Source organism: Cetorhinus maximus, unplaced genomic scaffold, assembly GCF_964194155.1.
Source record: "Cetorhinus maximus unplaced genomic scaffold, sCetMax3.hap1.1 HAP1_SCAFFOLD_125, whole genome shotgun sequence".
Classification (NCBI taxonomy): Eukaryota; Metazoa; Chordata; class Chondrichthyes; order Lamniformes; family Cetorhinidae; genus Cetorhinus; species Cetorhinus maximus.
In genome coordinates this window covers 618,082-633,330 of record NW_027596127.1, presented here as the reverse complement: position 1 = coordinate 633,330, position 15,249 = coordinate 618,082, and the positions used below count along the sequence as shown (strand labels likewise).

General features: G+C 48.7%; 1 protein-coding gene across 4 annotated transcripts in view; it reads right to left on the bottom strand.

The window, feature by feature from the left end:
- Window positions 1-1,972: 1,972 nt before the first annotated feature.
- LOC144672863 (rho-related BTB domain-containing protein 1-like) overlaps window positions 1,973-15,249 on the bottom strand; it is a 102,782-nt gene continuing 89,505 nt past the window's right edge. For 2 of the 4 annotated variants that reach the window (XM_078534850.1, XM_078534853.1), the window contains 2 exons: window positions 14,727-14,832; window positions 1,973-3,824 (listed from right to left, as the gene is read on the bottom strand). In XM_078534850.1, coding sequence (XP_078390976.1) covers window positions 3,652-3,824; window positions 14,727-14,832 — 279 coding nt within the window. In that variant the 3' untranslated portion in view covers window positions 1,973-3,651. The remainder of the gene's footprint in view (window positions 3,825-14,726; window positions 14,833-15,249) is intronic. The other 2 variants (XM_078534852.1, XM_078534851.1) reach the window with 1 other exon arrangement.

Here is a 15,249-nt window from a genome sequence, read left to right as displayed (position 1 = left end):
CGGGTCTCAAACCAGTGTCCTCAACTTAAATAAGGACAATTACAGAGGTATGAAGAAAGAGTTGTCTAACGTGGGCTGGGAAAATAGACTAAGGTGAAGGTCAGTGGATGAGCAGTGACAGACATTTAAGCAGCTATTTCATAACGCTCAGCAAAAATTTATCTCGGTCAAAAAGGACTTGATGAGAAGGATGAACCACATGTGGTTAACAAAGGTGGTCAAGGAGAGCATCCAATCAGAAACTAAGGCCTACAAAGTGGCGAAAACTAGTGGTAGGCCAAAGGGTTGGGAATTTTTTAGGAACCAGCAGCAGATGATTAAAAAGCTAATAAAGAGGGAGAAAATTGATTATGAAAGTAAATTGGCAAGAAATATAAAAACAAACAGCAAGAGCTTCTACGGGTATATAGAAAGTGAGTGTTGGACCGTTGGAGGATGCGACTGGAGAATTGATAACAGGGAACAGGGAAATGGCAGATAATTTAAACCAATATTTTGCGTCGGTCTTCACGGTGGAGGACACTATAAACATCCCAAAGATATCAGAGAAGCAAGGAGCTAATGGAAGGAAAGATCTTGTAACAGTCTCTATCACGAGGGACAAAGTATTTGACAAACTAATGGGACTGAAGGCAGACAAGTTGCCTGGACCTGATTGCCTGAATCCAAGGGTTTTAAAGGAAGTGGCTGCAGAGCTAGTGGAGGCATTGGTCGAAATATTCCAGAACTTACTGGATTCCAGGAACGGGAAGGTCCCAGAGGTTTGGAAAACTGATAATGTGACGCCCCTATTCAAGAAGGGAGGGAGACAAAAAGCAGGAAACTATAGGCCAGTCAGCCTAACATCTGTCATTGGGAAAATGCTAGAGTCCATTATTAAGGAAGAAATAGCAGGACATTTAGAAAAGCTTAATGCAATCAAACAGAGTCAACATGGTTTTGTGAAAGAGAAATCATGTTTGACAAATTTGCTAGAATTCTTTGAGGATATAACAATGAGAGTTGGTAAAGGGGAACCAGCAGATTTATTTGGATTTCCAGAAGTCACTCGATAAGATGCCACATAAAAGGTTATTGCACAAGATAAGAGCTCATGATATTGGGGGTAATGTATTTATATGGATTGAGGATTGGTTAACACACAGAAGACAGAGAGTCAGGATTAATGGGTGTTTTTCAGGGTGGAAAGATGTAACCAGTGGAGGGCCACAAGGATCAATCCTAGGGCCTCAATTATTTACTATCTATATTAATGACTTTGGTTACCATTGACCAGAAACTGAACTGAACTAGCCATATAAATACTGTGGCTACAAGAGCAGGTCAGAGGCTAGGAATCCTGCAGTGAGTATCTCACCTCCCAACTCCCCAAAGCCTGTCCACCATCTACAAGGCACAAGTCAGGAGTGTGATGGAATACTCCCCACTTGCCTGGATGAGTGCAGCTCCCACAACACTGAAGAAGCTGGACACCTTCCAGGCAAAGCAGCCGCTTGATTGGCACCACATCCACAAACATTCACTCCCTCCACCACCGACGCACAGTAGCAGCAGTGTGTGTACCATCTACAAAATGCACTGCAGGAATTCACCATGGTTCCTTAGGCAGCACCTTCCAAACCCACGACCACTACCATCTAGAAGGCCAAGGGCAGCAGATAGATGGGAACACCACCTGGAAGTTCCCCTCCAAGTCACTCACCATCCTCACTTGGAAATATATCACCGTTCCTTCACTGTCACTGGGTCAAAATCCTGGAACTCTCTCCCTAACAGCACTGTGGGTGTACCTACACCACATGGACTGCAGCGGCTCAAGAAGGCAGCTCACCACCACCTTCTCAAGGGCAACTAGGGATGGGCAATAAATGCTGGCCCAGCCAGCGACGCCCACATCTTGTAAATGAATAAAAACTATCGCATCACACCCATCACATTCACGTTGAAAAAAGCGATTAAGAAGCGCTGGTTTTAATATTGTAAACTTTAATACTGTAACTATTAGTGAATAAGGCAGATAATGAAACTGTAATTCTGTAGGAAAACAGCCCTTTCTTCCAGTCGAATGTTCAGCGTCGGACAGTGACCAGGGGAGAGTCTGCGGGGTCGGACAGTGACCAGGGGAGAGTCTGCGGGGTCGGACAGTGACCAGGGGAGAGTCTGCGGGGTCGGACAGTGACCAGGGGAGAGTCTGCGGGGTTTGACAGTGACCGGGGGAGAGTCTGCGGGGTCGGACAGTGACCAGGGGAGAGTCTGCGGGGTCGGACAGTGACCAGGGGAGAGTCTGCGGGGTCTGACAGTGACCGGGGGAGAGTCTGCGGGGTCGGACAGTGACCGAGGGAGAGTCTGCGGGGTCGGACAGTGACCGGAGGAGAGTCTGTGGGGTCGGACAGTCTGCGGGGTCGGACAGTGACCAGGGGACAGTGACCAGAGGAGAGTGACCAGGGGAGAGTCTGCGGGGTCGGACAGTCTGCGGAGTCGGACAGTGACCAGGGGAGAGTGACCGGGGGAGAGTGACCGGGGGAAAGCCTGCATGGTCAGACAGTCTGCGGGGTTGGACAGTGACCAGGGGAGAGTGACCGGGGGAGAATGACCAGGGGAGAGTGACCAGGGGAGAATGACCGGGGAACAGTGACCGAGGGACAGTGACCGGGCGACAGTGACCGGGGTGTGATTATTGTCAGTAACTGTTGAGTTGTGTTGCTGGATAATTTCAGCGGGAGTTGAAGGGAATGGGGAATATGATTGGGAATACGATTGTGAATGTGTTGGGAATGTGATTGGGAATGTGTTGGAAATGTGATTGGGAATGTGATTGGGAATGTGTTGGGAATCTGTTGCGAATGTGATTGGAAATGTGATGGGAATGTGATTGGGAATGTTTTGGGAATTTGATTGGGAATGTGATGGGAATGTGATTGGGAATGTGTTGGGAATCTGATGCGAATGTGATTGGAAATGTGATGGGAATGTGATTGGGAATGTTTTGGGAATGTGATTGGGAATGTGTTGGGAATTTGATGGGAATTTGATGGGAATGTGATGGGAATGTGATTGGGAATGTGATTGGGAATGTGTTGGGAATTTGATGGGAATTTGATGGGAATGTGTTGGGAATGTGATTGGGAATGTGTTGGGAATGTGATTGGGAATGTGTTGGGAAGTACAGGTCACATCTTCAGGTGAGGAGTTGACCAGCTGGTCTAAGCCACAGGTGGTAAAGTACAAAGTAGGTTAACAGTCTATTGAGGTGCAAAGTGCCTGAGGTCGGAGAGTAACAATGAATGGGATATTATTACTGGGGAAAGTTCTGTTCTCCGCATGGATTGATTAGATTCCCCGGGGATCTGTAGAACATGGTCCCTGAAAAAGGTTTCAGCAAAAACTCAAGCCCTTATATTCCAAGGGATGGAAGTGAATCAAATATTGAGGTGAGATGCCAAGATCCAACAGTCACTCTCAGGATCCTGAGCTCTTATCTGCTAGCATATGTCTCTGTTTCGGTTTCCTATCACTGCCATGTGCCCATGAAGCACTGGATTCTTGGGTGTAACACCGGCATTCTCCCACTCCGTCTCGGCTTTGAACAGAGGTCACTGTTCCGCTGGTCTTTCCCGGTGCCCAGTGGGTCCATCTGGGGCTGGCAATTCTCTATGTGACATGTGTGGATCTGGACCGCCAGAAACTCCATTTCCTCTTGCTGCGCTGCTCGTGTAGGAGTTCACCCTCTCGCTCTCGTTCTTTACGTGTGCGGTTGTAACAATCCTCTGCCTTCAGGTACCAGACTGGTGGCCAACGCCACTTCTCAAAATGTCTCTTGTTCTCTAGGAACACAAAAAGCAGGAAGGACATCAGGAGCCGGCCAAATCTACCAAATTCACAAGAGCTGCAAACTTAGCGCATCCTGTTCTACGTGGAACTGCAGGGCATTTCTCCTATTCTGAACACTCACATGTGCTCAGTTGGATCATGGAGCCTGAGCAACAGCTGGTGTCACTGAGGTGCTTCTGTGACATTGGGAGCTTTGTGGATAGCATGTTTATAGATGTGCTCACCCTGCAACTTAAGGGTTTGCAGAGAAAGAGGGAATGGGTCACCAGGGAGTCAGAAAGGACCAGGAATCCCCCAAGTGACTCCCACTCTTCAGTACTGAATACTGATGGGAATGATAGTTCCTCAGGGGAGTGCAGTCAGAGCCAAGCCTGGGGCACTACAGGTGGCTGAGCTGTACAGAGTGTGGAGAGGGGGCAGGAGGAAGATTGGAAAAGAAATCGTGATCCTAATTCAGTTACATTTAGCATAGTTATGGAAAACATAATCCTAAAGAATCAGAGAATTGTTACAGCACAGAAGGAGGCCATTCGGCCCATCATGCCTGCACTGGTTCTCCGAATGAGCAACTCACTCAGTGCAATCCTCCCACCTTCTCCCCATAACTGGAAAAGGACAAAGATTCACCAGCATTTCTCGATGGGGACTAGAAAGGTGATTTCACAGGACTGGACAGGAAACAGTTACTTTCAGTGAAGCCAGGGTCAGTAATGCAGGAACTTACACCAAGAAGCTCGGGGGTTCAGAACAAATACCTTCCCCAAAGAAAAAGGATGGGATGTCAAAGGGCATACAGATCAGCATAGAGCAAAACACGAGGGATTGTGCTAACTGCCAGGCACTCAATATTTCAGAAATCTGAGAACAATGTAGAAGGTGCAGAGGTGAAATCAAAAAGGGAATTAGGAAGGCAAAGTGGGGACAAGTAAAAACATTGGCATATGAAAAGAAAACAGTTTTAGAAATAAAGAAAGAGTGTGGGGCTGAAGAAAGAATAAAGGTGATTCGGTGACTATAAAGCTAAACTGTGTGTGCAGACTGAAGACATGGGTATGGTTCTTAATACATTTTCACAAGAGAGAAGGGAAGCAGATATTGCAGTGAAGGAGGGGGAATGTGAAATATTAAATGGGACAAACAGTGAAAAAGCAAAGATTAGAAGTTGAAAGTGGATAAATCACCAGGTAAGTGATTTTCCTTCGACAGCACTTCCAGACCCATGACCACTAACACCGGGAAGGACAAGGGCAGCAGACAGATGGGAACACCACCACCTGGAAGTTCCCCTCCAAGTCACTCACCATCCTGACTTGGAAATATATCATCGTTCCTTCACTGTTGCCGGGTCAAAATCCTGGAACTCCCTCCCTAACAGTCCATGTGGTGTAGGTACACCCACACTGCTGTTAGGGGACGCAATGGCATAGTGGTGTTGTTGCTGGAGTAGTTATTCCAGAGACCCAGGCTAATGCTCTGGGGACCCAGGTTCGAATCAGCAGTTGGTGGAATTTAAATTCAATAAAAATCTGGAATTAAAAGTCTGATGATGACCATGAAACCATTGTCGATTGTTGTAAAAACCCATCTGGTTCAGTAATGTCCCTTTAGGGAGGGAAATGTGCCATCTGGCCAACAGACCCACAGCAATGTAGTTGATTCTTAAATGCCCGAGCAAGCCACTCAGTTGTAGAAAACAGCTAAAAGAAAGTCAATAATGAATGAAACCAGACAGACCACCTGACATTGACCTAGGTACCTGAAACGACAACAGCAATCTCAGCCCTGTCGACCCTGCAAAGACTGACTGTGGTATCTGGGAATCAGGGGGAAAACTCTCCGCTGGTTGGAGTCATACCTAGCACAAAGGAAGATGGTCGTGGTTGTTGGAGGTCAGTCATCTCAGCTCCAGGACATCACTGCAGGAGTTCCTCAGGGTAGTGTCCTCGGCCCAACCATCTCCAGTTGCTTCATCAATGACCTTCCTTCCATCATAAGGTCAGAAGTGGGGATGTTCACTGATGATTGCACAATGTTCAGCACCATTCGCGACTCCTCAGAAACTGAAGCAGCCCATGTCCAAATGCAGCAAGACCTGGACAATATCCAGGCTTGGGTTGACAAGTGGCAAGTAACATTCGTGCCACACAAATGTCAGGCAATGACCATAGGGTCAGAGTCATACAGCACAGAAACAGGCCCTTCAGCCCATCATGTCCGTGCCGGCCATCAAGCCCCGATCTATTCTAATCCCATTTTCCAGCACTTGGCCCGTAGCCCTGTATGCTATGGCGTTTCAAGTGTTGATTTAAATATTTGTGAGGGTTCCTGCCTCTACCAGGGGGTGTGTCTTCCAGATTCCAACCACCCTCTGGGTGAAAAGAATTTTCCTCAAGTCCCCTCTAAACCTCCTATCTTAAATCTATGCCCCCTGGTTACTGACGCCTCTGCTGAGGGAAAAAGTGTCTTCCTATCTTCCCTATGTCCCTCATAATTTTGTATACCTCTATCAGGTCCCCCCTCAGCCTAGACTATCCAGTTTCTCTTCATAACTAAAATTCTCCAGCCCAGACAGCATCCTAGTGAATCTCCTCTGCACCTTCTCCAGTGCAATCACATCCTCCCTATAGTGTGGTGATTAGAACTGCACACAGTACTCCAGCTGTGGTCTAACTAGCGTTTTATACAGCTCCAACATAACCTCCCTGCTCTTATATTCAATGCCTTGGCTAATAAAGACAAGTATCCCATATGCCTTCTTAACCACCTTATCTACCCGTGCTGCTGCCTTCAGGGATCTATGGACATGTACACCAAGGTGCCTCTGATCCTCTGTACTTCCTACCATTCATTGTGCATTCCCTTGCTGTGTTAGTCCTCCCAAAATGCATCACCTCACACTTCTCAGGGTTAAATTCCATTTGCCACTGCTCTGCCCATCTTTCCAGCCCATCTATATCATCCTATATCTAAGGCTTTCCTCCTTATTATTTACAACACCACCAATTTTCGTGTCATCTGTGAACTCACTGATAATACACCCTATATTCACATCGAAATCATTAATGTACACTATAAACAGCAAGGGTCCCAGCATCGATCCCTGTGGTACACCACTCGTCACAGGCTTCCAATAGCAAACACAACCTTCGACCATCACCCTCTGCCTCCTGCCACTAAGCCAATTTTGGATCCAATTTGCCAAATTGCCCTGGATCCTATGGGCTCTTACCTTCTTGACCATTCTCTCATGTGGGACCTTGTCAAAAGCCTTACTGAAGTCCATGTAGACTACATCAACTGCACTAGCCTCATCTACATAACTAATCACCTCCTCGAAAAATTCAATCAAATTTGTTAGACATGATCTCCCCCTGACAAAGCCATGCTGACTGTCTCTGATTAATCCCTGCCTCACCAAGTGGAGATTAATCCAGTCCCTCAGAATTTTTTCCAATAGTTTCCCTACCACTGATGTCAGACTCACTGGCCTGTAATTACCTGGTTTATCCCTACTACCCTTCTTGAATAATGGTACCACATTCGCTGTCCTCCAGTCCTCTGTCACATCTCCTGTGGCCAGGGAGGATTTGAAAATTAGTGTCAGAGCCCCTGCAATCTCCTCCCTTGCCTCACATAGCAGCCTGGGATACATCTCATCTGGGCCTGGGATTTATCCATTTTTAAGCCCACTAAAACCGCTAATACTTCCTCCCTTTCAATGCTAATTTGTTCAAGTATATACAGTCCCCCCCTCCCTGATTTCTGCACATACATCGTCCTTCTCCATAGTGAACACAGATGAAAAGTAATCATTCAAAATCTCACCTACGTCCTCCGGCTCCTTGCACAGATTGCCACTTTAGTCGCTGATGGGCCCTACTCTTTCCCTGGTTATCTTCTTGCCCTTAATATATTTATAAAATGCCTTGGCATTTTCCTTTATCTTGCCCGCCAGTGTTTTCTCATGCCCCCTCTCCGCTCTCTTAATTTCTTGTTTTAAGTACCCCCCGTCACTTTCGATACTCCTCTAGGGCTTCCGCTGTTTTCAGCCCTCTGTATCTGCCATTAGCCTCCTTTTTGTTCCCTATCCAATCCTCTATATCCCTTGACATCCAGGGTTCCCTGGACTTGTTGGTCCCACCCTTCACCATTATGGGAACTTATTGGCCCTAAACTCTCACTATTTCCTTTTTGAATGACTCCCACTGGTCTGATGTAGAGTTTCTTACAAGTAGCTCCCCCCAGTCCACTTTGCCAGATCCTGCCTTATCATATTGAAACCAGCCTTCCTCCAATTCAGGACCTTTATTTCTAGTCCATCTTTGTCCTTTTCCATAACTACCTTAAATTTAACATAGTTATGGTCACTATCCCCGAAATGCTCCCCACTGACACTTCTACCACTTGCCTGGCTTCATTCCCTAAGATTAGGTCCAGTATCGCCCATTCTCTTGTTGGACTTTCTACGTGTTGGCTCAAAAAGCTCTCCTGGGTGCACTTTTAAGAATTCTGCCCCCTCTAAGCCTTTCCCACTAAGACTATCACAGTTAATATTGGGGAAATTGAAATCCCCGACTATTATTACCCTATTATTTTTACACTTCTCTGAGATTTGCCTACATATCTGCTCCTCTATCTCCCTCTGACTGTTTGAAGGCCTATAGTATACACCCAGCAAAGTGACTGCCCACTTTTTGTTTTTAAGTTCTACCCCTATGACCTCATTTGAGGAACCTTCTAAGATACCATCCCTCTTTACTGACTCCTTGATCAATAGTGCAATGTCACCTCCTCTTTTACACTCCAGCCCCTGTCATGCCTGAAGATTCTATACCCTGGAATATTGAGCTGCCAGTCCTGCCCTTCCCTCAACCATGTCTCTGTGATAGCAACAATATCATATTCCCATGTGTTAATCAACATTCTCAATTCATCTGTCTTACTTGTAAGACTCCTTGTATTAAAATAGATACAATCCAGCCTTTCTTTATTCCCCTGTGCCTTAACAGGTCTATATTGGCTCTGCCTTCCAGACTCAGTTTCTCTTCTTTATTTGGCTGTGCATCACCCCCTACCGTACCTCCACTCTGTATCCCATCCCCTGCCAAATTAGTTTAAATCCCCCTCCCAACTGCACTAGGAAACCTCCCCACAAGGATAAAGACAAAATGCTGCGGATGCTGGAAATCTGAACCAGAAATGAAAATTGCTGGAAAAACTCAGTAGGTCTGACAGCGCCAGTGGAGAGCAAGACAGAATTAACGTTTCGAGTCTGTATGGCTCTGAAGAAGTCATATGGACTCGAAATGTGAACTCTGTCTTTCTCCCCGCAAGGATGTTGGTCCCGTTCTGGTTCAGGTGCAACCTGTCTGATTTGTACAGGTCCCACCTTCGCCAGACACAGACCCAGTGATCCAGGAAACTAAAGCCCTCCCTCCTGCACCATCTCTTCAGCCACTCATTCATCCTCTCTATCCTCCTCCTCCTATACTGACTAGCACATGGCACAGGGAGTAATCCAGAGATTACAACCTTTGAGGTTCTGCTTTTTAACCTGCTAGCTCGCTCCCTAAATTCTTATTACAGGACCTCATCCCTCTTTCTACCATCTCCAATAAGAGAGAATCTAACCATAGCCCCTTGACATTCAATGGCATTACCATCACTGAATCTCATTGTCAGAGCCCACAGTGTTGGGGTAGTATATTAGCATGGATAGAGGATTGGCTAACTAATAAAAAACAAATTGGGATAAGAGGGCATTTTCAGGATGGAAACCTGTAACTAGTGGAGTGCCACAGGGATCAGTGCTGGGGCCTCAATTATTTACAATATATATTAATGTCTCAGATGAGGGAAGTGAATGTACTATCGCCAAGTTTGTGGATGACACAAAAATAGGTGGGAAGGCAAGTGGTGAGGATGACACAAGGAGTCTACAGAGGGATATAGACAGGTTAAGTGAGTGGGAATAAAACTAGGCAGATGGAATATAATGTGGGAAAATGTGAGGTTCTGCACTTTGGCAGGAAGAATAGAGGAGCTGAATATTATTTAAATGGAGAAAGACTGCAGAAATCTGCAGCACAGGGGGATTTGGGAGTCTTTGTGCATGAATACAAAAAGCTAACATACAAGTTCAGCAGGTAATAGGGAAGGCAAATGGAATGTTGGCCTTTATTTCAAAGGGAATGGTGAATAAAAATAGGGAAGTCTTGCTAAAACTATACAAGGCACTAGTTAGACCACACCTAGAATATTGTGAACAGTTTTGGTCCCCTTATCTAAGGAAAGATATACTGGCGTTGGAGGCAGTCCAGAGAAGGTTCATTAGGTTGATTCCAGGTATGGAGGGATTTTCTTATGAGGAGAGGTTGAGTAGGTTGGGCCTGTACTCATTGCAGTTTAGAAGAATGAGAGGTGACCTTATTGAAACATATAAGATTCTTAGGGGTTTGACAGGGTAGATGCTGAGAGGTTGTTACCCCTTGTGGGAGAGTCTAGGACCAGAGGGCATAATCTCAGAGTAAGGGGACACCCATTTAAGACAGAGATGTGGAGGAATTTCTTCTCTCAGAGGGTGGTGAATCTGTGGAACTCTTTACCGCAGAGGGCTGGAGAGGCTGGGTCATTAAGTATATTCAAGGCTGAGATAGACAGATTTTTAATCAGTAAGGGAATCAAGGGTTATGGGGAAAAGGCAGGAAAGTGGAGTTGAGGATTATCAGATCAGCCATGATCTCATTGAATGGTGGAGCAGACTCGATGAGTGAGAATTCATTGGTGCGAGATAAGTGGGGGGTATATTTTGGACCCTTGAATGAGTGTGGGACCTTGCATCCCATCAATCAGCTATTCAATTCCTGAAACTTGGAGAGGGATAAAAGCGAAATATATTCACAATGTTGCATATTATATCCATGGTACCATTGTGCATTCAACACGTCTTCACTTTCCCAGCTCTATCGCTATGTCTGGATGCAGCCCTGACATGAAGCTGAGGTGGAGGCAGCCTGCTGACTGCTACATTCTGGTGTCCAAGCTGACTTTGGCAGGCATTCTCTGGAGGCCTGAGATCTGGGGGGCCCGACCAGCTAAGGGTCTCCAGGGGAGGTGAACCCTCCTCAGCCCGACCTGCTGGAGTTGATGGGGTCACAGGCAGAGATTAGAAGTGGCAGGACACCTTTGGAGACTCCTGGGTGGATGCCTCCAGCTGGTTCTCCTCCTCCCTTTGGGTGCCTGAGGGCCCCTCCCCGACTCCTTGAGGAGAAGGGGCATCTGGAGGGAGGTCGAGGTGCCCCATCTCCCTCTCGCCTAGACACTGATGGAACACACCCATGGCTAGAGTGATAGGGTGCAGGCTTGAGTGCAAATCTGGCAGAAAGTGTGCAATCTGCTGGACCTGGGTCTCCAAGGCAGCAGCCAGCCTTCCCATGGAGACTTCAGTGTGCTCACCTGCCAGATCCACCACATCAGACAGGACATGGACAGACTCCTCCAGCCTTTGTTCCAGTCTGTGCACAGCCTCTGACAGCCCTCCTCGATGTTCCCCTGCCTGTTTCTGCATCTCCAACATTTCTGTCTGGGTCATCTTCGGACTGCGACTCAGCAGGGGCCTGGTGTCCAGCAGTGCTGTAAGTGTCAGAGAGCTCGGCTCTCGCCGCCTCCGTCTGCTGTGGAAATGGGTCTGGGAGGTAATCACCAGATCGTGACCTCGAACGTGGACCCACCGAGGTGCGTGTATCTGCATTGGCAGAGAGTGCAGGCAAACACGGTGACGGGTCCTCAGCCTCCTCATCGAAGTGGGGTGGGGGCTGGAGTGCTTGCTTAACCCCTTCCTTCGCCTTTTCTTCCTGGTGCCTGGAGAAGGGAGAAGAGAGTATTAGTGATTGACTAGACAGGTACCACACTACAGGTCACTCATAGTCATTCTACATGTTGTTGATGTAAACTGCATGGAGCCTCACAGACCTGTTCAGAGAAGCTAGTTCACCTTCCGCATAGGAACAATATCCATCCTCTCCAGCCAGCTCTGCTCCTTGTACTGGGAGGGGATCCTCAATTCCAGTGTCTCCCTCCGGTCTGGGATCTCTCTCTTTTGCTGTGGGTGATCTTGTCCTGCATAAAGACAGATGGATGGAGTGAGTAATGATGTTGACAGAGCAGTACAGAAACATGCAATGCCTGCTGTGTGTGCAGAGACCTCCCCAGTAACAGATGATGCTGTTTGTGCAGGATCTTACATGAGATAGTGATCTTAAAGTGGCTGTCGGACATGCGGTGCTGATGTCCTCTGTGCTGATAGTGCGTGACATCCCTGTGGACTCTGGCTCGTGCCCTTATGAGAGTTTGAAGTGGAGTGAGGAGAAGGTTCACTTACCTTAGTGGAGTGGACCTTCTGTTGCTCACAGGCGCTGGGCTCCTAGGCATCCTCATCCCAGGCCAGTATGGTCAGGTGGGAGGACCTCCAGCTCCCATCCCTCGGAAAGGGGATCTCCCACCTTCCCGAGACAGCCTGGAGGTGAATCTCCAGGGAGGCCTCGCTGAACTGTGGAGTGCACGGTTATTCTCCAGTGGTCAACCTGCTAATTTACAGCGTAAAGGCCACCCCTGTCGTACAGTGAGTGCCATTTAAATAGGGACGAACACCTTCTCATTTCACAATGAGATTCAACGAGCTCCTCGCTGATGCATAACTAATGAGCTGGAAAGTGGAAAATTGGGCGTGAAAATCGGTCCTGCGGCCCAGCGGGAATCACACCGACTTTCCCGCCTAAAAAACATCCATCCTACCTCCCAGCGGGAATCACACCGACTTTCCCGCCTAACACATCCATCCTGAAACCCAGCGGGAATCGCACCGACTTTCCCACTTAACACATCCATCCTACCACCCAGCAGGAATCGCACCGACTTTCCCGCCTAAAAAACATCCATCCTACCTCCCAGCGGGATTCACACCAACTTTCCCACCTAACACATCCATCCTGACACCCAGCGGGATTCACACCGACTTTCCCGCCTAACACATCCATCCTACCGCCCAGCGGGATTCACACCGACTTTCCCGCCTAACACATCCATCCTGACACCCAGCGGGATTCACACCGACTTTCCCGCCTAACACATCCATCCTACCGCCCAGCGGGAATCGCACCGACTTTCCCGCCTAACACATCCATCCTACCGCCCAGCGGGAATCACACCGACTTTCCCGCCTAACACATCCATCCTACCTCCCAGCGGGAATCACACCGACTTTCCCGCCTAACACATCCATCCTACCGCCCAGCGGGAATCACACCGACTTTCCCGCCTAACACATCCATCCTGACACCCAGCGGGATTCACACCGACTTTCCCGCCTAACACATCCATCCTGACACCCAGCGGGATTCACACCGACTTTCCCGCCTAACACATCCATCCTGACACCCAGCGGGAATCACACCGACTTTCCCGCCTAACACATCCATCCTACCGCCCAGCGGGAATCACACCGACTTTCCCACTTAACACATCCATCCTGACACCCAGCGGGATTCACACCGACTTTCCCACCTAACACATCCATCCTACCTCCCAGCGGGAATCACACCGACTTTCCCACCTAACACATCCATCCTGACACCCAGCGGGAATCACACCGACTTTCCCGCCTAACACATCCATCCTGACACCCAGCGGGAATCACACCGACTTTCCCACCTAACACATCCATCCTACCACCCAGCGGGAATCACACCGACTTTCCCGCCTAACACATCCATCCTGACACCCAGCGGGAATCACACCGACTTTCCCGCCTAACACATCCATCCTGACACCCAGCGGGAATCACACCGACTTTCCCGCCTAACACATCCATCCTGACACCCAGCGGGAATCACACCGACATTCCCACCTAACACATCCATCCTACCTCCCAGCGGGAATCACACCGACTTTCCCACCTAACACATCCATCCTGACACCCAGCGGGAATCACACCGACTTTCCCGCCTAACACATCCATCCTGACACCCAGCGGGAATCACACCGACTTTCCCACCTAACACATCCATCCTACCACCCAGCGGGAATCACACCGACTTTCCCGCCTAACACATCCATCCTGACACCCAGCGGGAATCACACCGACTTTCCCGCCTAACACATCCATCCTGACACCCAGCGGGAATCACACCGACATTCCCACCTAACACATCCATCCTACCGCCCAGCGGGATTCACACCAACTTTCCCACCTAACACATCCATCCTGACACCCAGCGGGAATCACACCGACTTTCCCACCTAACACATCCATCCTGACACCCAGCGGGATTCACACCGACTTTCCCGCCTAACACATCCATCCTACCGCCCAGCGGGAATCACACCGACTTTCCCACCTAACATATCCATCCTGACGCCCAGCGGAATTCACACCGACTTTCCCACCTAACACATCCATCCTACCGCCCAGCGGGAATCACACCGACTTTTCCGGCGGGAATCACACCGACTTTCCCGGCGGGAATCACACCGACTTTTCCGGCGGGAATCACACCGACTTTCCCGGCGGGCACCACACTAATTTCGCCCGTGGAGAGACAGAAAGAAAAGGACACAGAGGGAGAAAGAAACAGAAGGAGAAACACAGAGAAAGAAACAGAAGGAGGGAGAGATAGAGAGAGAAACAGGGGGAGAGACACAGAAAGAGAAAGAGAGACCAAGACAAAGAAAGGTCAAGCGAGAGAGGGACAAAGAGAGATGGCCAGAGCTAAAGAAGAAGCACTCGCGGTTCAGGGCAATCTTCCAGCTGTAACGTGTTTGTGATGGTGTTGGGAGATCTGTAAGTTATTGAGTGCTGGAGCTGAGTGTCAGGAGGGGCAACCCAAGACTTGCTATACCTGCAGACATGTGCCTCATCTCCTTTGGAAACTTGCTGCAGATACTGTTGTAGTTGGTACAGATGTGATGGAGACACCAATCAGCAAGCTGTTTAGCACTGTGCAACTAAAGGAAAAAAATGTCAATGAAATGCTCAAACAATGAAGCCAGGACCGAAGAGTCATATGGACTCGAAACTTTAACTCTGTTTCTCCCTCCACAGATGCTGTCAGACCTGCTGAGTTTTTCCAGCATTTTCTCTTTATTTTAGATCTCCAGCATCTGCAGTATTTTGCTTTTGTTACAGCAGACATGAGAGTCTAGACACCAGACAACAGCGATCAGACAGCGCACACAAATGGTGTGCACATCAGCTCCCTCCTCTCCAGCCCCTCCAACCCCCTGCCCCCTCCAGCCCCCCGCCTCCTCCAGCCCCCACCCCCTCCAACCCCCTGCCCCCTCCAGTCCCCCGCCCCCTCCAGCCCCCACCCTCTCCAGTCCCCCTCCCCTCCCCCTCCAGCCCCTCCAACCCACCGCCCCCTC